Raw genomic sequence first — 24,305 nt, 5'->3', positions numbered from 1 at the left:
GTTATTTCAATAAACAAAGAACGACACTTTAAAAATTTTCATTTGTATTGAATATAGTGAATATTTTAATGACAATACTTACTTTTAAAATAAGAACACTATTATAAGAGAAAAGAACAATATATATAATTTAACAGTGTCCAGGTCAATAGTTAATGTTGGTGTACATATTTTTCAAGAGAAAATTGTCCCACAAGTATTGTTCTACAATAGAAAAGATCCAAATGTTATTCTACTACAATAAAGAATTATTAGACTTCTCTACTGCAAATCTACAATAATATTTAAAACATTTAAATCAGATATAATTTCAATAATTGCCATACAAATATAAATTTAAAAAGCAAAAAGTTAAAAAAAATTATAAACTTTAAAAAATGATAACTACTTTATGATAACTTTTTTAGGGAAAATTATTGCTTATAAACAAAATATTTTTTGAGTAGCTTGAACAACACTAATATCTTTAATATGAAAATTTGAAAATGTTTTACAGACAAACTATTCAAATAGATAATCAACTCAGAGAAAAGTAAATGCCATTTAAAATATAACACACAGTAATTTTAATATCAGTTAAGAAAAAGACGATTTACTTCAGCCAGATAAGAAATTCAAGCTTTCACTCACAAGTCTATCAGCACAAGAAAAATCTTTTTTCTTTTTTGGTGCCCAATTCTGGGGTCTTCCTGCAGCATCTGTTAAAAGTTATCGTAATAATTTCATTATTTTAGTGCTTAAAATGAGAAAATTTATTCCTTAAAAAAGAATGCATTAAAAGTAACTCAAGCAATTTAAAAATTAATAAAAATGAAAATATGAAATACAATTTTTGATAACAATAAAAACTTCAGAATTATAGGAGTTAAGGCTTTAAAACATTAACTAGGTATTAATATTAAATATAAAATGTAAAATATTAAACACTAATAGAAATAAATTATTATTATATTAACTAATTAAAGTTAATGATGGCCTGCGTTTATACAATAGAAGTAGTGTTAAGCATCAGTTCCTTTGATGCTTTTCTTTTTACGATTGCTCAAGATATAGAAAATATTAACTATTAAAAAGTTCAATTTATCTCAATTTTTCTTTACAGACTTTCAGCAATCACTATTGGTATCAGGTTCATACCTCAAAAGGTTCTTTAGCAGTGACCTCAAAAGGATTCTATCATTTCAAATGGGGAAAAAGAGATGTCATTTAACTTCAAAAAGATGATAAAAAAAATCACTACCCAAAACTAAAAACAAGCTAAAAGAAGAAAAAATTACTTGAGAGTTTGGTTCAATGTACTGTTGCCAGCTAATGTTACAATCTTCAAATCTGTTGCCATATTACTTGCATGGAAGATGATAAATCGCCTGGGTTTATTACATCTTCCAAACATGGATTAATTTACACAAATGTCTATTCCCTAAGCAAAGCTGCCAGACACACCAATTTTGGCTTTAAAAGCATCAAATAAAATCTTTTTACAAATATTGATGTGCTTTTGCACATAGCAGCTACACTGTCAATAACATCTTGTAAATGTGAACGTTCCGCAAGAGCTTTGAAAAGCAATAAAGAATTATAATAAGAAAAGGTTAGGCAATTATAATAGAGCTACTATAATGGAAGAGTCCTGAAATTCTTTGGCATTAATGCACGTAATAATTATAATACGATAATGAAATGCAATATATCCATAATTATGTTACATAATTTTATCATTAATAAAATTTATAATATAATTATTACTTATATTAAGATAACTGCCATTAACATAATATATTTGTCCCGTAATAATCATATATATATCTGCTGTAATAGGTAAAACAATATATCCATAGGAGTCGTAACGGGCACCCCCCCTCATAATTTGAGCTGGCTACGCCCATGACCATACATGTATTTTGCCATCAGCATGTACCATAGTGAATCTCAACTAATCACTCCAGGCAACATTTTCCATATCTTAACAGTTCATTGAGATGTTCCAGCTCCACAGTCAGCAGACGGACTATCATAGGGCGATTACTCCTGTACCCCAATTAGGGAAGATGATGTTGTACAGTGTGGCAGCTTATAAGTTGCTATGCACCAGCTTACATGTTGCATTAAATTGACGGGTGATCTGTTGAACTGTGGGCCGTCTATTCACTGTTACAATGCGGGCTAGCTGCAACGACCGCGGTCATCCACACTGTGTTGTCCATGGCAGTTGACTCTGGCAGGGATGGTTTTACCAGAATCAACATAATCACAGTGTACCCTTGACACAGTGATGCATGAAAATATTAGTGTCTGCACTAATTCTGAAATAGAGAGACCCATTCATCGAGCCTTGACGATTCAGCCATGATCAAATGCATGCAAATCTGTATTCTTACCTGTTTTGCTTTTAACTATTACTGATACTGTGAGTAAATGCCTTATTTTATCAAATAGCTGCTTATGTCATTTGCAAGTCACACCCAGGCTTGCACACAGCTCGAAATTTCCATAAAACCAGCTTTCCCTAATTTAATTATATGTGTAATCAGTGTATAGTTATTTATTTGTTTTCAGGCACTACAGTAACCAATATAGAGGAGATACGCGTAGATCAAAATTGCATGGCTAGATGCGGTTGTTATAATTAAAAGTAGTTATATGCAGTTTATATATATATATACTATATTTATAATTAATTACCTGAATAGTTTATTTAGTATTTAAACAATATAATGTTGTGTAGCAAAGTAACGGAATTAATCTAATTTCAGCTATCAAAATTTAATGTATTAATTATTCTAAATTTTATGCTACACAACATGTATTTGTTCAATTAATTATTGGTATTGTTTGGTCAATTATTTATCTGAACTTGCACAAAAATTTTTAGCTAGTGTCATTCATTCTTGCTTGTATTCGCGATTACTCACACAATGGATCTTGGTAAATTTTCACGTAATAAACTAGGATTTTCATGACTTAAATTAAGTTAAATCCTTAAAATTTAATATCAATAGATGCAGAAAAGTTAGCACTTTAATTTGAGACTACTTTTATAATTCTACCTTCAACAGAATTGAAGTTATAGCCATTTAATTAATGTAAAACTTGCAAAACCCATTGTTTGGCTTAAGAGGGGGAGGAATTCACTTTTAAGAAAAAAAATCTGATGTGTACACCACATGACTTCCTTGTACAGAATATTAAATTATACACATTTTTTCTTGCATTTTATTTAAACTTATTAGATTGATTTAAACCTACTTCTCCGAGAGCACATAAACCACAATAGAATAAATGCATTCTTTAAAATTCACTTTGTTTACCATAGCGACACTCTGGCGCTAGGTTTACTTAACAGTATCATATTTCGTTCATGTTAAAACTCTGAATGCACAAAATTTATATCATTTAAAGAATTATCTAATCATTGCCACATGTGCTATTCAAATACTATAATAAAGCTAGAACTATGTATAAAAGAAATTCAGCAAACAAAACAAAAAAGAAACAGTTTTTTACAGACGATTGAGTATTTCTCATTTAATTAATTCAGTTCTCACTTTGCGAGAAGGCAAAAATACATAAAAACTCAAAATATCTGTATTAAAAATTACGAAGTAAATCTTAAACGCTTATTTACTCAAAAAAATTCAAGAAAGGATTATGCATGATTTAATTGGCAATAATAAATGAATGTGTTATCTTTGTTTTTGCGAAGCTAAGTTTCTCTAGATTGGCAACAAATCCACTAGTCTCCTGTTTCAACTGTAAACATCAATGGCCGCCATCAAATGTGGCACTTAAACAATTTTAAAATTGCTGACAATTCTAAAAATATTGCATACAGATTTACTAAAGGCATAAGACCCTTAACCAGAAGATAAAAACAACATAATTCAATCATTTTTAAAGCAAAAAATGTACAATTTACAAACATATAAGAGTAAAGAAATTGAGATCAATGAGCCGGGTAACAAAGTGGATATATTTATAAATATATTTATATACGTTTGGCGCGGCTGATTGGAACCAAAATACCAGGTGCACATCTACATGTTATAGTAGTCTTATATACAAAATTTCAACATTCTGAGGCTACTTGTTTTTGAGTTATGCGAGATACGTACGTTCGTACAGATGCCACGAAAAATTCTCTTAAGAATTCATTTTAAAGCAGTTTTTTAGTTTTTTTGGAGGAAAAGAGTCTTTTATTCTGTCCTTACATACAGATATCACGCAGAAACATCGTTAAATTGCATTCGAAAGCGATCAAAGTGGATATTTTCGTTGAAATATGCTGCCTGAAGCTTTTCGTGATTACAATACTTCCTTTTTACTTCGTACAAGGAAGTAAAAATATGCATTCTTTTGCACTTGAAACAAGTCTTCTTGAGGGAGTGGGTATGGTTGCCATATTTTTAGAAGTGCAGGTGTTTAGGCGTGGCCTTTGCTTGGCATGTGTTTGGCGAGAATCGAATTCTGTCTTTAGTTCAACGCTTCAGAAGAAGTAGAAATTTTTGCATGGTTTAAGGCGGGAGTTTTCGGCAACTGATTTTTTCACCTTTTCGAGTGGGGGTTTAGCCAAGGTGGCTGTCCTGTCATATCTAAAAGGGGTTGTTTTTAAGGGAATTTGTTCTTCTTGCCTCTTGCTCCTTTGTGTGACTTCCACTTTTGGAAGAGCTTTTTTTGCTTGGCCTCTGCTCCCTGAGGCTCACCTAATGATTGTCAAAGTAGCGGATTCTCATTGCCTTTGGCCCGAGATTTTTTTTCTGCGTCTGTTCGCAGGTGAAGCCTTGTGATGAGATTAAGAGATTTTTTTTTAATTGCTTAAACCTTGATACTAGCTTAATTTCCATCCAACTAATTTTTCAATATGTCATCAAAGTGCTTCCAAACATTGGTCTAACCACCTTCAAGAAAATGGCTAATATACCGTTCCCAGCATAATGTGAAGATCCTCATGTAGTGCCATAAATTTCATGCTCCTCGGAGTTCAAAGAACTTTTCATCTTAAACGTTGCTTCTGGAAGGAACTTTCATCTTAAACGTTGGTTAAGACTCACTTCAGCTTCGATTTTCACTAATATATCCTCAGGGATCATCTGAGAGTCATCCTAATGGAAGTATTGTTCTACTCAACTGATCTTGCTTTTACTTCTACACTTTTGAGGGATGTGCTTCCTCCAGTCACCATCGCCTTCCAGAACTGTTCTCGCCTGCATCCTGTTTCTTGTTAAATGTTAATGCCTCTTGCTGTTGTCCAATTCTTCCGATTAAGTTCCAGCTAAGTAATATGGAGAAGAGTATACTTCGGTCTACAATCTGTTACCAGAACTGTTTACCCCGGCATCCTTAGAATCGTCAGTTGGAGTCCGGATACTTTTCAGATAAGTTAAAGCTCAGTTAACATCCAATATTTAATTCCTGTCTTCATTTAACTGTTAAATCCAGTGTTCTTTACTTATGCTGATTAATCATTAATTTAATCTTTTTTATGTTAGTTCAACCTCTGCTTTCTGGCATTTTGGTCACTGTTGGGTTAGGCTGAGTTAAATGCGTTTTACTAAGTAATTTGTTGAGAAGATAATAGTTAAGGAAAAAAATTGAATAATTTAAAGCTGTGCAATACAAAGTTAATTACCTTACATCCAATCCGGTTGTGTGCAATTAATTGTTCCGTTAATTTTCATTAGAATGATTTCTGCTTAAGGTAAGGGAAAAAAAAAATCTGTACTCTAACTTATACGTGGTCATTCTAGCATTATTATGGTAATTGAAAAATGTGCAATAGTTAAGTATTTTGTTTTGAAATCTGAAAGTGTTCTTTAATACTAATTTTTAATAACTAGTGCTTTTTTTTTTTTTAAAAAAAAAAGAAATTGTTACACTGTTTGTCTAGGAAATTGTTAATTGGTTTTTATAATTCCCCCCCCCTCGGAAAGGGTATGTCTTTCTTTTATTTTAACTGATTAATAGCCTTACCATAATGTAAAATATTTGACATATTGGATGCAATACTGCTTATTTATAAAAAAAATATATTTAAATTCATATTTTTATTTTGATTTTATTTAAATTCATATCTTATGTTCATTATTGAGTCTAACTATGCAATTTATTAAATAAATTACCATGTTTCTTTGAATTATTTAAGTGTATGTTTTTATTTTATCTTTCTCCATACATTCACCAGTCTACAGATTAGGGTATTTACGGTTAAAAAAAAAAAACACAACGCAATGCGAGTTCTAGGTTAGGAAAACTTAATTTTTGTGTTTCTGTGTCTTTCCTAAAAAGGCATGAAGTTTAATTATTATAATATTCTCCATATTATAATAATTAAACTTCTCATTCTGCAATTCCATTATCAAAATACCCAATTATAGGACTTCACTAAATTTTAGAACAAAAAATAGCAAAATAAGGGACAGTCTTATTTTTGATTACAATATATCTTAAATTACAATATGTCTTAAAAATCATTTATATACAAAGAAAATAATAACACTAGAAAGGGAATATGAAGTGTGGAGAAAAAGAAATAAATGATGGAAATTTTTTGAAATAAAGAACTTTTTTATAAAAACTGATTAAAATATTTTATATACACTGCTCGACATTGAAAATGCAACACCAAGGAATGGTCAGAAATTTATGCAAATTTTAGAGTAGACGCGCGTCACTGAGTTATGCAAATGATGTGAAATGCGCAGCTCTCCGACGAACGTGAAGTAAGATAAGATATAAAGGAAAGAACATGCAGAATGGGCAATATTCGTGTTGTTTTTTCTCCCAGACGAATTATTGAACAAAGTTGGTTTTTGTCCTGGAAGATACGTGTAATAGGAGAGAATGCCAGGCTGGCGTCAATGAAGGCACTTCCAGCAGATAGACGATTTTACGAGGGGTATGGTGATTGAACTGAGAAGGGCGAGTTGGTCCTTACGTCAAATCACAGCTGATATCCATATGGATGCAAGCATGGTGCATCGGCTATAACGAACAAGGAAATGTGGGAAGAAGGAGGGGTGCAGCCAGAGTGACGTCAGAACGCGTATATCGACGCATTCGCCGATGAGCTGTGACGGTCCCACAAGTCACTTGTACTGTGATTCTGCAGCACGTGCAAGATACCCTGGATGTTCCCATGTCGACCAGAACCATTTCCCATCAATTGGTTGAACGTGGCCTGCACTTACGGCGTCCATTAAGGAGACTGCCACTGACCCCACAGCATAAATACCAACATTTAGAATGGTGCCGGACTTGAGAAATGTGGATGACAGAATGACGAAACGTCATGTTCTCCGCATACCTGTGTGGCATCGAAGTGGAGACAGATCTAATCCGGTAGTAACTGTGGAATGCCTCACTGCGGGACAACGGGGCATAATGGTTTGGGGCGCTACTGCCTAAGATTCCAGGTCACTTCTAGTTCGTATTCAGGGCACTATGACGGCCCAACAATACTTGGATAATGTACTGCGGCCGGTGGCAATCCCCTACCTTCAGGGCCTGCCTAATGCAATTTTTCAGCAGGATAATGCCCGACCACATAGTGCTCGCATCTTCCAACACACTCTGCAAGGTATGCAGATGCTTCCCTGGCCACCATACTCTCCTTACCTGTCACTAATCGAACATGTGTGGGATGTGATTGGACGCTGTTTGCAGACTCTGCCCCTGTCTCATTCAGAAGACGAACTAGGGCAAATGGTTGAAAGGGAATAGAGAGCTATTGCTCAGGACACCATCCGCACTCTTACTGACTCTATGCCTAGGTGTGTTTTTCGTGCATCGCTGTCCGCAGTGGTCCCACATCCTACTGAGCCGATGCCGTTCTTGCTCTGCATTCTGACTATCATTCTGAAATAAAGACCACTTATTACTGCTTGCTGTCTCTGTCTTTTTCCCAAATTTCATCACTTTCTGACCACTCCTTCTTGGTGTTGCATTTTCAATGTCGAGCAGTGTAAAATAAATGTGGATGATCATTAACAAAATTACTTTTAAAGTAAATTTTACACTCTCAAAATTTAAAATAAATAAGTTAACTGTTTAAAAAAACCCAAAGGGTGCATATGGCTTCTCTTAAATCGAATCCTTATGCTAATAATGCCATTACATTCTGCAGATATGCTAAAAAATCATTAACACTACAAGCAGATTAATAAAAAGTGACAGAATTGAAATTGTAGATTTATTAAAATAATTCATTGTTTTGTAAGCCTTTATGTATTCAACTTGTAAGTCTATGCATTCAGTTTCTCCATAAGCATATGCATTCAAATTCTAATACTAGAAAAACCTCTAAAAATGCTATTTTCATACACCTATCTCCACTTATAATGATGAAATTAAACATGCTCAATGTGTGGAACGTACACAACTTAGCTGAGACATGCTATGCTGGAACCAATGTCTGAAAAGAGGTAGATGAATAGATAGTTTACATATTTTAATCACATTAACTCAAACTTTATTAAAAAAGACAAAATAAATATCCAAAAAATGACCTATTGAAAAGAAAAAGAAAAAAATGCTGTTTCATGTCCTTTGATCGCTATGAAAAATAGGTTCCACGATGATGTGTTTTTACATGCAGTTTCCTGAAGTTGAAAAATCTAGACTGGCAAATGCCCGCTAGCCAACACTACAACTACTGCATTGATTGAATTTTTCTGGCTGACCCATTTATAAAGAAAAATGATAAATGCTCCACTGTTTAAAATGACCAACTTAAAAAGGCATTTAAAAAAATGTAAGCACAACCTTATTAACGTTGAATTAGTCATCGTTCTGCTAGTTAAAAGCTCAGTGTTATGGTCAGTGCTTTTAACACCTCCATTGCAGATGTTTTACATGTTCAACACACTAACAACTACCAGCCTGTAGCAATTTTTTCCATAAAAGCTCTTTCTCTCTCTCAACAAAAAATACAGCTCATATGATGGAGAGTTACTCGCCATTTACACAGCTAGAAAATATTTCAGATATTATCTTGAAGATCAATAGACTTAAAAAAAAACTAAACTAAACTAAACTAAACTCAGCGGTGTAGCAGCCCTAATTGGCCAAGGCAGGCCATAGGCCCCAGGGTGTGTAAGCACATGTCCTGAACAAGTGGCCAGCTTGTCGCAGGACACCCAGTATTTAGTCCCCAAGCGAACTTGGTACTCATTTTATTGACCCAAGTTATGGAAATTAAGGGATGAAAGGCTGAGTCGACCTTGCCCAGCCCGAGAATCCATCTTGAAGATCAATATCTTATTATATTACTATTGACCTCTAACTGGTGCATTCACATCAAACTTCAAATTCAGCTTCCTCACAACAAATTAGCCATTTTAATTACACAGCTCAGCTTAGCATCAACATCTGTCATATATTCCATTAATGTTGAGGCAGGTACTCTCTCACGCATTCAAAACATCAATGTGAATGCACAACTGGATTTCAATCTTAATTGGCCACTCCCAAGCTACATAGTTGAAGGGTTGGAACATCGCAGTGAAGACTCAAACTGCTAACTGGAATTTCAATCATTACAACCTAGTCCAGACCTCCAAATAATGTGTTACACTTCCAATAACAAACTTCAATCTTACATTCATCTTGACTTTGTAAGGATTTATTTTATTCTAACCAATTATTTTTAATTTTCTTTCCTTTCCCTCCTGATTTCAGTTTCCTTCCGGAATGTAAATTTTGTTATGACGTAGTATTCAAATTTAAATCTGTTTCAGAAGCATTATTTAGGTTGTGTTTCAAGAGTTCAAAAAGAGTAGTAGCAGACTTAGTTCTGATATTTATGCTGCGAGTTTAAAATTGGCTCTCTAGTTCAGTGTTCGACACCTGCAAGTTTATACTGATATTTCTTGGTTCGGCTTTGCTATGTGCAGTTGATTTAGCCTTAGTTTAAGCTAAGGAGCCAGCCATTAGGTATTTTAATTTACTAGCGATTTGTTACATTCTTATTTTCTGTTAATTTACGTAGCCACAAGTGGTGGTGATTTGTAAGCATCTGTTTTAATTTAGTTTAAATAAAAAGGTTATTCAAACCTTTCTTCTGCAGTATTTATTCTTAAAGACATAGCAAGAATTAGCTACTTCATCTTCGACGTAGAGTCAACCCAAAGACTCTATAACTTTAGAAAATTTTTTGACTCTTTCCATAATCTATTGCACCCAAGGATTTGGGTTTCTGAAAAGCTCATACAAGAAAGATTTGTCTGGCTGTCCATAATAAAGCACATTGTCAAATGAATTCATTCCCACTCATGTCACAACATTTCAAAAACAGCTGGCACATTCACAGTCCTTTAAAAAAATCAATATGCCATCCGATCAATTCGAGCATATTCATATAGACATCATCAGTCCTCTACCTTCATCTGAAGCATAGCAATATCTGCTCATCTTCACTGCTAGATCTACTCAATGGCCCGAAGCTTTCCTACACATCTCTGCTTAATTTGTATCTTGATAATTCATCTCCAGTTTGATTGCACGATTTGGTGTGCCATCAATCATAATCACTAATCCAAGATGACAATTCCAGTCACACCTTTTCTCTCCTCTGACATCTATATGCTAGGAATACATTGAATTAACATTTTTCCATACCATCCTTCCACAAATGGCCGGGTGGAACATTTTCAATGTGAGCTAAAAACAGCCCTCAAATGTCATACAATTCTTCTTGGATTACATCACTTCTTCTTGGTCTACATTCTTCCTTCAACCTCCAAGGTACACCCGCCAAACTTGTTTATGGTATGATGCTTCGACCAACATCCGAGTTCTCTGCTTCAGTTGAACCATCATCCTTCTTCCTAATTTTCCAAGAAGCAATGAAAATGCTTTCTCTGACTGCTACATCATGCCATGACAAATTGCTTGTGCATCCTGCATTAAGTCTCTGCATGCAGCAATCAACATTTCACCATTCACATGCATGACCAAAAAATTGTTTTAGGAATTTATTGGCTGAAGCCTGCATTCTTCAAAGCTTCGAATTCTCTGATCCCTGCAATCAATATTCTCCTGCTTCTCTGGATCTCCTTGCTTCTTCAAATCCTCCTATTTCTACAGACCCTCCTCCTCTGCTCGAATACTCCATCACTCGCCACATGCTCAGGAAGACATGTGCACATACACACCAGATATTAGTGACATTTTTTTTTAAATTAGGCACTCGAGGAGGAGGGGAAATACGGTACAGAACTTTTAAGTAGCATTTAGATCCAAAAGATAGTGCTACCAACTTTTTCTCTCTCCTCCAGTAGGAAAGAAAATTTATGACAGAATCTCAATAGTTCATTAGTGAAGCAATAAACTGATCTCATGCAATACTGGCTAGCTTTCCTGCAACTAGCATGCTTGCTACTACACTAACATGGATTCTCACCAGTGATTCTTCTTTGACTGTATCGAGCGACTTACATCTGATGTTTATTTTTGTTAACTTTGTATATATACTAATCAGTATTTTTTTCAAATCTAATTAAAATAAAGGACGAAATAACTGACATATCATCTTTATTCTTGCATTAACACACAATCCAGGGAATGGTGATTCTACAATTTCTGCTAAGTTAAAACACTATATATAAAAATTAGCCCACATTACAGGCATTCGTGGATTAACTCCATGCTAAGTATTGTAACTATTATAGTTACAGTAGACTAACTGCTTATAATGGAACTTACAATTTAGATTTTTTAAATGTCAGAGAAATGGTAAATTATGAAAGGAGCTAACATTGATTGATTGTCATGACAGTCAAAAACATATCATCTGGCTCTTCAGTGAGAATGCATGTGCTAATCAATATGAGTAAAATGATCAATATGAGTAAATCAATATGATAATAATCAAATAATAATCAATATGAGTAACAGTAAAAATTTGAATTGAAGACAAAAACACTGAGCACCCAATTTATTGATTTTTTCAGATTTAAATCTGTATGACTCAACGACTTCATATAACAGGTAAACGGCTCACCCATAGAGAATTTGTCTGCTAGGCTGTCTCCAACATATACCACGTCTTGGCGCTCTTGGGGAGTGAGAACTTAGGCTGTTCATTGCCAGTTTGGCGTGCTTTTGATACGGCAGGTAGGTTTTATTTCCGTCTGCTGGGAGTCGGCAGACAACGACCTCAAATTAGGTTATTCAATTTTTTACAATTATTTTTAGATATAACTTAACCCCTTTTTTCCTGAATATTTTATCTATATTTTTAATAATCACTTTAAAATATTTGCACCATTGTTTAAGATGTTTAGATTAAATAATTTTAGGAAGAAAATCTAAAATAAATAATAAAAAATTGAGATGGAAACTTTAATTTTGAATAACGTTTAAAAATTAATTGCACTACTGTTATAATATTTGAGAAGGTAAAAAAAAATCTCATTTATTTTTAATGTATTGCATCCTAAAGAGAAAAAGAAAATCACATTACAATATATGTATTTATGCAATTGATGAAATATATACTACTTACAGAGTGTTGACTTTCAGCTGGAACTATAAACTATTACTGTCCAAGCTTATAATATAGTTTCTGATACAAAAAGATAAATTATACTGAAATCTTATTAGAGAAAAATATTTTACTTTCTTATATTTAAGTAAACATAATTAATTTAAAGTCTGAAATAGTTTTTGGAACAATTTCATTTACCTTTGACCTTTTCAGTGTTACTAATAGTACTTGCATTCTGGAAATGTTCGATAGTAAATAAAATTTTTATTTTTAAAAAGATCTTTCACTGATTGTAAATGCCCATTTTATTCAGTTACTTGCATATTAAAGTGCTTATAAACTTAGCAATGTCCAGAAAATAATTTCATGCAAACTTGGACGCTACTGCCTTAACTGTATGCTGCTATACATTACATTTAGTAAGATTTCATATTTTGCATATCAGCTGTAAAATGTACACTGCTCAAAAAAAAAAAAAAAAAAAAAAAAAAAAAGGGGCAGTGCTATATCTCCCGTTCTACTGGGGCGATTGGCAAAATTCAAACTGCGTTCTTCATGTCTCGAAAGCGCGACTTAGGATATATATTAGATCTATATATAGCACTATTCTAACATAGGTATTTTGACACAAAATCGAACTTTTTCTGAAATAACATACCAATTTTTTTCCATATTTCGATTCTACGTCTAAAATTATGCCAGAATACCAAGTTTTGTAAAAATCGTACGAGTAGTTTTTAAAATATTAGCTCTCAAAATTTTAGCTCCTCAATGTTAATTGAATTTGGCAAATATTCATTAATATCTCTTTTTTTTATTAAACTTTTTTAATTTTTTCTCTCACATTTCGAAATTTAGGTTTATTCCAAATAAAATTTACCCATTTTTTGTGTTTTATTTTTTAAATTTCTATTTTTAAATAATTTTTATAAATTTTTCGAAAAAAATTTTGAATTATAACCTATAAAACTTTTACCATCATCTTAAAGTAGGTGTATTTTTAAGCATATCTGCAAAAAATTAGACTTTTTTATTCAAAATTTTCTGAGATATACACGAATTTACATATTTTCGCGTTTTGAAATTTGGCATCTTTTTTTTGAGCGATAATAATGCCAAATGTGGTCTATGGATTTTTGTTACACTGAATTGCCACAGCTATTTTTAACCTTAAATTTCAAGTAAAATTTTATGGAGAATTAATTATATGACATTTTTTTCCCTCAATGATGCGTAATAAATATTTATTAATACTAAATGAAAAGCTATTTTTTTTTAAATTATCAATGATTTTATTCAAATTTTTAACTATTTTTTTTTATTTCTCTCTATCTTTTTTAACAAAAATAAATAAATAAATAAATAAAAAAGAGTAAATTTTTACCTTCGGCGTTTTATCGTCTGCTACATTACTTCGTTTAAATCGAATTGCCTAAAACTGAAAATTTTCGTTTGATGTTAATTTGAATTTTATGACATTAACTGCATAATTTATTTCTAAACAAACTGTTGCTTTTGAAGTGGCTCAAAGAGCGGCTGATACTATCATCCACATTTTTAGAGCACAATATATTTTTATAGAAACATCAGATTTAGAATAATCATTTTTATAAAAGTCAAATTATGATATAAACATACAACCCTCTAGAGACTGAATTAATGGAAGTTCAATGGTTATGTAGAAATGATCTGCAGCTACTTAATGGCTGGATAAGTCAGAAGATTCTGTGGACAAGTAAGAATAATTATATAAACGACACCCAACATTCTGGATTCAATTAACAACGAGGATACGATGTTTATTAAATGAATTCAAGAAATTTTAAAACATAAAAAATTAACTCATTTTTTATCCTAAAATGTATTTTTGTGCGTAGCGTATTTTCATTACATCCTTAAAATTCTAATTTAAAATGTAATTGTCAAGAACTGAATCCTAATCATCAGTAATATAATAAGTAATTATCACGGTTATTAATAAATCCTTCTTATAAAGTAATTGCAAATATTTCAAAAAACGGTACTTTTCCGTTTGGCCGGCGCAAATCTCGCCAAGCAGACTTTATTGGCGACAACATACAGTATACACATAAAAAATATTAAAAAAAATGTTAGTTCTAAGAATTCTTTTTTTTTTTTTTTTTTGAAAGCATAAACATTTTAATATCGCTTAAAATTTTATAAAAAGCCAATAAATAAAGACAGTAAATTTGTAAAAAGACATTAATTTAAAAATTTACTATGCTTTCATGGTTCAACATCTTGATTCGCCGGTTCATATCACGTGACTCCAAGCGATCTCATCTCACGTAAACTACTCTACAAAAATCTAATGCTCGCAGTAATTATCTACATTAACTTCAAGTTAAATCTTAATTTGGAACACAAGTTTAAATGCAAGAAATATTTCAATTCGTACGAATAGCTTACTCAGAAATTATGTAAAGCTGCAGTGCTTTACTTCGCTAATGCATTCTCATTAAAATTGATGAATTTAACCCTTGACTTACATTTTCTATATTTTCGGCTTCGGGTAAGCGCTGTGATTGCATCCTGATTGACTTAATTACCGAAAATGGCCTTAGACACTGAACTATCTAATAAAAATTCTATGTAATTATATGCCACTATTGAAAGAAACAATCAACCTGATAAGAAAAAGCTGCGACTTGTTTTGAAAATGAGGCGTAAAAGGTTACCAGCGAGAATATTCCGTTTGGCATCGGTTGTACCATTATTGGCGACTTTATCGCTTGCGCTGGCAAAACGGAAAAGTACCCAAAAAACTTTCTGTCTGAATGCAAATATTTTTCTGTGCAAATACTTTTAATTTTATATTAATCAAGATTGCACACGATATTATTTATTTGAACTTCAATTCTTAACGTCAGTTCTAGTAGAATTTACAAATCAATTATATTTAATTAAGGATTGGATTGGATTGGCTTGGATTATTTAATTATGGCAAAGCACACGAGGGCTATCTGCCTAAAGGGAGGGATGCCTTCGTGGAGGACTTTCTAAGGGAAACTGGCTCAAACCAAAGGTATATTTTACTTAAATGTATTTAAGATTTTCACATGAAGCCCTGGATAGAAGTTGCAAAATTAAAATCTAAGAATTTATTAAAATCTGCATTGATCTAAAACAACAAATTAAGTAAAATAAAATCACTTAAATATTTTGCAACTTATTAGTGAAAACAGACAAACAGATCTGATTAACATGATGTAATAAAGCATTAATTTTATGAAAAATAAAGATTACTGAGCACTCTTTCTACAGAAAATTGAGACCATACTTATTTCAAATAACACTGTACATTAATTTCATTTTTAGTCAACAAATGGCTAATTATATACAGTAAAATATGAAGAATTATGTTAATGATATATATATATATATATATATAATATACATACTATATATACTTTATATACTATATATACTAACCACCAACATATAAGCATGAAGGAACATCCACAGTTATTCCCTGATTACATTTTTGAACAAAATAATCCCACATTCCTGTATTTGGCTTCCTGTATCTTCCAGATCCTGTAGATACCAGAACCTGAATTGGCAATCCAAGTTTCTGAACAATCCTTTCCACTTTTTTCTTAAATTCTGGAGCAGAAGTTCTACCCCTTGATATGCCTTTCTAAGAAATATAAAACATACATTTTACAACAATTATTACATAAGAGAATATGATACTTATATGTGACTAAAATTGATATTTTGAAGTTTTCTATGTCAAGATTTGATGGAAATAAGTTTTTAGCTTTCTGAATCAATGAATAATAATGCAAGTAAAAAAGACTTACAATTTACATAAGCACAGTGGAATTACAACTATCCCGATTGTTTTCTCTTTCTTCTACATCAAGCAAAATTATATTTGTAGTTGATATATTTATATACATTTTATATATGCTTATATTAACTTTAATGTTTTTAAAATAATATTAAAAAGCACAGCATTTTTTACTTCCTCATATGAAGTAAAGAAAGTATTACAATCGCAAAAGATTTCAAGTATCACAATTAAAAAGAAATATCCATACTGACCAATCACGAATCCATTTAGATGATTTTTTTGCAATGAAGGAATGCGTTCCCCCCCTTCCAAAACAAATTGTAAAAGGATTCAAAAGGGACTTTTTTTTTCATGATGCCTGTATAAAGGTAAGTATGTGTGCATTTTACATAACTCAAAAATGACTAGTTATAGAACATTTAAATTTTGCATATGGAACTGCTGACATCTAGTTGTGCATCTCTCATTTTTATTGTAATTGGCAATGACTCCTCTCATTAATGAAATAGCTTACTTTGTACACACTACCAAAACACTACCTACTACTTTTAGGAAGAAAAAAAAAAAAAAAAAAATTATAGAAATTTGAACATCAGATCTTTCAAACGTTAACTGAATTGCTAATCACTTACAGCATAGAAACATGCATGGGGCAAATGTAACAAGAAATGACAACTTGTTGAATTGGCATCAGTTAGACTGATTGCTTGATTGCGGTTTGGAGGTGTAATGTACCATAGTATACTGTGGAATGTAAAATCAAATAGCAAACAGATGTTTCCAGTGAATAGGACACATTAAAAAAAGTGACAGAGAATAAATAAATCACAATTTTTTCTTGTACACTGAATTTTTTTCAGGGGGGGGATATTTTACAAATAAAATTTTTACTTTATAATTAAATCTTTTTCACTTTGTGAGTGTAATTCAAAACTGTAATACAGTACAAAGTCCGTAATCCGGACTCGTCGGGACTTCGGCGATTCTGGATTAGGTTTTTTCACGGATTATAGATCATCAATTTAAATCTGGTAAGATGGCATGCAGAAATTATACAATTAAAAATATGAAATCATAATTTATGAAATAAAGAACAACTATGATCTAAAGGGTATCAAAATTTACGAAAATAGCTTAATATTTATTTGTTTACTTTATTAAACATTTCTTTCAATGTAAGTTGTTTAAGATGCTTCCACAAAAAATTCAAAAAGTTCCTTTTTCTTGTGTCATATATAATGGACTTTCCAATGCCATACTTCTCGCATAATTTTGAGATGGATAGGCCTTTATCCATTTTTTTGCAGCAATTCCACTTTTTGTTTAATGGACATCGAAATATGCTTTTGCTTTGTAGATCCTTTGGCAGCTCCAGAATTGGAAACTCTTTTTGACATAATCGAAAGTTCAAGCTTAATTTTTATAAAATTGTTCTAACAGTCTGCAAAACATAATAAGTTGGATCCAATAAGAAGATTAAGGAACAGCGGAATCTGCAACATTAAATTAAATGCCTTAGATAATTTTAGCCAAACTTATACCATCCGTTATACGTTAAACACGCATGCGTAAACGCATTATGCGTTTATGCATGCACATAAAGTTTGTAGCTTTGAGGCCCGGATTATGGACATCCGGATTACAGATTTTGTACTGTACATATTAGTTTTATTGCATTATTATCACTTGAAGTTACAAATATTCTCCAAATGCCTCTGCATAAAGAAAAGCATAGTTCAGATGATAAGAAATAAACATAGACTAGAGAACGTATAGAGTTTCATTTAGATGCATTAATGAAATCTTTGAATTTGAATAACATTTTTATTATTTAATTGGTTAATTAAAAATTAAATATTTTCAGCCATTTCTTTGGAGGCGGGGGTGCAGAGTAATAAAGCTCTACACAAAGTACACTGTAGCTAATCTCTTCATATAACATGATATCTAAATGATTATGAAGCCTAATATAAATGTAACATCTAAACATTTTACACAAGAAGCAATTTTTACACTGAAAATAAATTAAAAGTAAAATAACTGCTGACAAATGATCATAAATTATATATTTATTTTTAATTTTGGAAAGGTTAACTGCTAATACCTGATTTGTAAATACAACAATTTTATAACCTTCTTCATATAATTTTTTCATCTTTCCAGGTACCTCAGCATATAAAATTCTGAAAAAAAAAAAAAAAAAAAAAAAAGTTAACATTTTAAAAAGCAGAAGTGCATCCCAGTTTTTGTTTAATCTTTTTATTATTTAAATATAAGGCCAAAACACTGAAACCTTAACAAAGTAGAGATACAATATTTTAAAAACAAAGTTCGTAAAAATAACATTATTAATAAAATCTTGTTAAAAATGATAAAGTAATACAAATGTAAAGACATAAAAAAAAAAAAAAAAAAAAAAAAAAAAACGCTGAAAATAGTGTTCAGTTTTATTTTTTTAATTAAAACAGATTTCATTGATCTCTGTCAATTAGTTGCCCCAAGAAAATTTTTGATTGCACTTGCCAGAAATCTTCAGGCAAAAATAATTTCTTCAACTTATGCAAAACCTAAAATTAAAGCCATAAATTTTATAATAATTATACAAAGAGCAAAGCATTATCAATGCCAAATATGCCTAGCTAATTAAAATGGTAGTTAAATAAATTATTAATAAAAAAAAGTTTTTTTTTAAAGTTTTCATTTAAAATGGATACAATATTTAATGCATCTAAAAAAAAAAAAAAAAAAAAAAAAAAGAGAGAGAGAAAAAAAAGAGAAAAAATAATTTATCATATAATTAATGGAAATAATATATTAAATAATTCTATTTACAGAATTAATCTAGTTTCATATCATGTATAATAAAAGCATGGGGTGCCCATGATAAATTAAAAAGTTAATGGGTATATGTTCAACAATGTACTTAAATTAACAGATTTTGTTATTTAGGTACCCCAGGCTTTTATTATTCATGATACAAAATTGTGGATAAATTCTGTAAATATAATTATTTAAACTATTATTTACATTAAACTATATATGATAAAGCTTCTTCTTTTAGTGCATTAATTATCAGACCTATTTTTAAAAAAAGTTTATTGTATAAACATTTTTTTCTAAATTGTGTTTTACTTTCTGTTTTTGTCTCAGTTACACATTATCAATGATGACATTTTTAGTCATTATTAAAACACAGCAATAAATTCTAAGACATTTATGAAAAACAGAAAAATAAGTGCACATCAATTACTGAATGCATAAATTACTTTGAATACTCAGTTTTGGAAACTGGATGTAATAACAATGTTACAATGAGCATTTTACTTGAAGCTAAAATGAGAAAATGAATATTGTAAATTCGTCATTCAACAAACCAAAATGGCGAACTTCATTATGAAGCACACCCAGACAGCAAACAGCAAACTCGAAAGCAATTTTTCCATGAGAAATGCATTTTTTTCTCTGGCTGCTTCAGAAGCAAACACATTTTAAAATACAAATACAGAAAATTGCACAATTAATATCTTTTTCTTTTTAAATCATTCTTATTTTAAAAGAGAGAAAAAAGTTTGTTTTGTAACCTGTGAAAATTTCAAAACTTCACATCCAATACATTTTTAGATGTTAAAATTTTAAAATCATAAACATCAAATTGTTGAAAAAAATCGAATGATTTTTCAAAAATTCACCCAAAATCCAGAAATTTAGTTACAAGTCTAATTACAGATGAGTGTGATGTCACTGCACATTTGCATTTTTATTTCATGTAACTTAGCTCAATTCTTGATAAGCCACTTTTGGTTTTTATAAACAAGGACTGAACTTAAGTGTTATTGCTTCAGTTTTTCTTAAAGTTAAAAAAAAAAAAAAAAAAATTATAAAAATTTGGGATCTGCCTTCTACAGAAGAACAAGAAGTCAATATTTTCAAATTTATGGAATCTTAACATTAAAAAAGTGAGTATTAATGGACATGATATTGCGCTTTGCTTGAAAATGGATAAACAGAGATGATGCAATATTAAAAATTGCGGCAACAGAATATCCATTCAAGAAGCAATGTGATTTGAGATAATTAATATCTGCTGAACGGGGGAGAAAACAGTTTGACATGGCTGACAAAAGAGTAATATACTAGAATAACTATATGTAGGAAGTTTATACTTGTAAAGTTTTGAACAGTGCTTTTGGTAAAATCCGAAGGCCTAGCAAAATATTAGAAATTTACGAAAGCCTTTTTATGAAGAATAAAAACAAAGTGGGTCGAATATTTTTGCAGCAGTGGCTATTAGGTGGATTTTGCAGAGAGACTGATTAATTGTAACAGTAATAGAAGTGCTGCTACTTTGACAAAAAAGGCAATAAAAGAAAATATAGCTGACAACTCTGTTATTTCCAACTGTTTGAAAGGATATAAAACTAGTGAACTAGAAGCTGCAGCATTTTCACATGTGAAAGTAAATCTTCAGTAAAATTTTGTAGATTCTGAAAATAGTGCACGTACTTAAATATCAAAAGACTCTGGGGTTCAGCAAAATGGTACAACAAAAAAGCACTGTGGTACCGTTCATCAGCACTTAGATCCCTATTTAAGTAATTTTACATGGCATAATATTTATAAAGAATATGACTATTTTGTTGCTATTTTTAAGGCCATTAGGGATTTTCCCCTGTCAGAATAACTGCGATAGGTTTTCAAAAATTGATTGATCAGTTTATTTAAAATCTCGAATGAATATTAATACATGTTTTTTTGTATGCTCAATTTATATCTGTTGATAATACAAGCGAATGAAGATTGTTTATTAGAAAAATGGACATCATGTCCTTTAGAATTCCACAGTGGCAACTGGCGATCGTTGTTGAAATTTCCACCAGCGACTGACAAGATAATATGTAAGTACCCAATTTGCATACAAGTTTCAATGATAAACTGAAAAACTAAGTTAGTGAATACTAGATTTATAAAAATCTATTAAATTTTGAATTAAATAGATAACATTAAACAAAATTAAAAGACACAGCATTAATAAATGAAATAAAAATACAAATAATATGGAAAAATTATAATTGTAATAATTTTGCAGAAGTTTAAGTTTTTTGAGAAATTTTATATATTATTCAATAGTTACATTATACAGCAGTCACAGTAAATAATAATACATGCATATAATTAATAAACAGAGATCAACCAACATACAGAGAAATTGTAATTTAAAATATAATAGCTCTCATAAACATACTGTAAAAGTAAGTACTAACTTACTTCCAGTCACTCATATCAGTAGGAAATACTTTTCCAGATTTTGTGGTTATAATAGTATGGTCCATATCAAATGCAGCAATCTAGTACAAAATAAAATAACGAAGTTTTTGATATATGATAGAAGAAAATGATATATTAATTATCTTTAATACGAAAGATGGTGCACATAAAAACTATAGCATATAAAGATATTATCACTTATTAAAATTATAATTTGTTAGTTTGAATCAAACAAGCAACAACAACAGAGATATAGAGTAATAATAAAGATATAGAGTAAATAACTATAAAATTACTAAAGTCCAGTGGTAGGCAAACTCATTAGTCAACAGAGTCAATTATCAACACTTCAACGATTGAAATCTCTTTTGAGAGACACATTTTTTTTAACTTAAATTATATAAGTATACTGTTATTCACTTAATTAGAGTACTCTTATGCTGGCTTTTAGAAAGAACATCCTCAATCTGATCAACGTTCGTTCTCTGAGGTCGATCCTATCCCAACTCTTTCATCCACACTTACCTTATATACTCGTTTCATGTAGCTTCTGTCGATTCTCTATATACGTCCAAACCATCTTAACATACCTTTCTCAATTCTCAACATGACATCTTTTTTCATTCCTCTCTCTAAAATTAATTACTTCAGTTTTTAAGTCTTAGTTAAACTATATAGGTATGTCGAATAAAACTTAATATTACACTAAACAACTGTACTATTTATTGATAAAATAAAATTGTACAATATCTAAAAACTTAAATCATGATAACGATGAACAAACAGTAATGTGAACAATGGCCTTGCATCTCCTTGCACAGTTTGTTAACTCAGGTTTGTACGTTGTTGTTTTTAATTTTATGTGGGATTTCAAGTTCTCATCAATAACACGACTTCTCCATTTAGTCTTGATATGGTTCATGCTTGAAAATGATTATTCACATGAATATGTAACCTGAATAAGTAAAGAACAACAAACGCTAGTTTTTTCAGCTGACTTTATGAGTTAGGTATACTGTTCCATGTGTTAAAAATCAACATGTCTTCCTTCTGCAGATTTTTCAAAGCAGACCATTTGTGCTGTGAACTAAACTCATATCTGGTTTTCTCCAGTGTTTCTACACCAGACCTAAGATGTTCAAATTTCGAGTAGCATAATTGTTTGTTTTTTAAATCCAGCAATTGGATTTCAAAGTTGCCAATGCCAATATTAAAGGGAGTAAAATTTAATTCTGTTACAGATGTATTAAGAGATTTTTCAACAAAGGCTAATGTCGCTTCGTTGTTTCTGAATTCCTGAAACCTGCTGAGAAAAACTTCTCTCAAATTTAAAACTGTGTTTTTGAAATAGCAAATATCAATATCAGAATTATTTTCCTGGTGATGTTTCAATGGGCTCGGAAAGTTTCTCTTTCAAAATCTTGAGGAAAAAGAGATAATTTGTTTTCAAATGAAATGACTTCTTCTAACAACGAAAAAATTATGTTTCCTTTTCCCTGTAGTTTTTGATTAAGCTGATTTAGATTAGATGTAATATCTATCTACCATGAAATAAAATTTTTGGATCCACTGATCGTTGGCTAGTTCTGGATAAAAAACACCCCTTCCAAGGAGAAATGCTTTAATTTCTGTTAATAAGGACATGAAGCGCTTCAAAACGTTTACTCTTAATAACCAATGTACTTTGTTATGCAGCAGAAGATCTGCGTACTCACTCTCCATTACAACTAAAAATTCTTTAAACTGGTGATGATTAAGAACTTTAGCTATAATGGAGTTGATAATCTTAATCACCAATTCCATAACTTTACAAATTTCTTCTGGAAATGTCTGTGCATAAAACGCTTCTCGATGAATGATACAAGAGTAAGTAAGTATCTTGTGATTGATAAATGGGAATTTTAACTTGATGCACCAAATAACGTAAAAATGAAATTTCGTATCAATATATCTGGGTTTTTAGTTTTTAGACATTTCTAATTTGAAGTTATTTTCATATTATACGCATCCCAAACATTGTCTATGTATTTTAGGCTGCCTAAATTCAGTTAGGAAAGTTTTGTTACAGAGACCGGAAAAACTTCACATTTGAAAGGTCTAAGAAGCTAAACATCCTGATATTTTGAAACTAAACTACATTTTTATGTTATTTGGTTTCTCATTCAAGCTAAAACTGCCATTGAATGGTATATTAATTCAAGGCATTTCATTAGTTAAAATTTGGCATATAACAATTACTACAATAGCACAATTTGATGTATAATCAGTACAATCAAAATGCCGAAATCTATACAAAAATTTTTTTCTAGGAATAACAGTGGCGGATATGTCTTCAGTTGTTTCTATGCTTCTGTAAAATTTTATGGCCTTTGTGTTCCTATTTTCAAGATTTGGCTCGTGAGACATGGTTTGCCAACCACTGGTATAGTCAATGAGCTATATTAATCAGAAATTGAAAATATGAAAGAACAAACCTATAAGCATGGAATTTCTTACATCAAAACATCTTAATGATTTTATTCACTGAAGAATTACAGGAAATTTGGTAGAAGATCTCATTAAAGCTGCAACAAAATGTAGAATCGTGTAAAATTTTATCTCTAAACTTTGGATAGCATTTCTCCAGATTGGAATATGTATATGCTCTGCAGAAGTTTTCTCAACAACTGTACAAGAAATAGGTAACAGCTAAACATAGTTTAGGCTCCATGGACAGGCAATAATTGGATCTCAAAAATG

General features: G+C 31.0%; 1 protein-coding gene across 2 annotated transcripts in view; it reads right to left on the bottom strand.

The window, feature by feature from the left end:
* PNKP (Polynucleotide kinase 3'-phosphatase) overlaps positions 1–24,305 on the bottom strand; it is a 97,296-nt gene that overhangs the window by 32,663 nt on the left and 40,328 nt on the right. For both annotated transcript variants that reach the window (XM_085826873.1, XM_085826869.1), the window contains exons 4-7: positions 21,567–21,646; positions 18,406–18,484; positions 15,935–16,142; positions 631–698 (exon numbers count right to left, since the gene is read on the bottom strand). In XM_085826873.1, the coding sequence (XP_085682999.1) occupies positions 631–698; positions 15,935–16,142; positions 18,406–18,484; positions 21,567–21,646 (435 nt within the window). The remainder of the gene's footprint in view (positions 1–630; positions 699–15,934; positions 16,143–18,405; positions 18,485–21,566; positions 21,647–24,305) is intronic.

This window comes from Stegodyphus dumicola, chromosome 1, assembly GCF_044657685.1.
Source record: "Stegodyphus dumicola isolate Sdum_Otavi_A_Nest chromosome 1, ASM4465768v1".
NCBI classification, from domain to species: domain Eukaryota; kingdom Metazoa; phylum Arthropoda; class Arachnida; order Araneae; family Eresidae; genus Stegodyphus; species Stegodyphus dumicola.
This window is presented reverse-complemented; position numbering and strand designations above follow the sequence as displayed.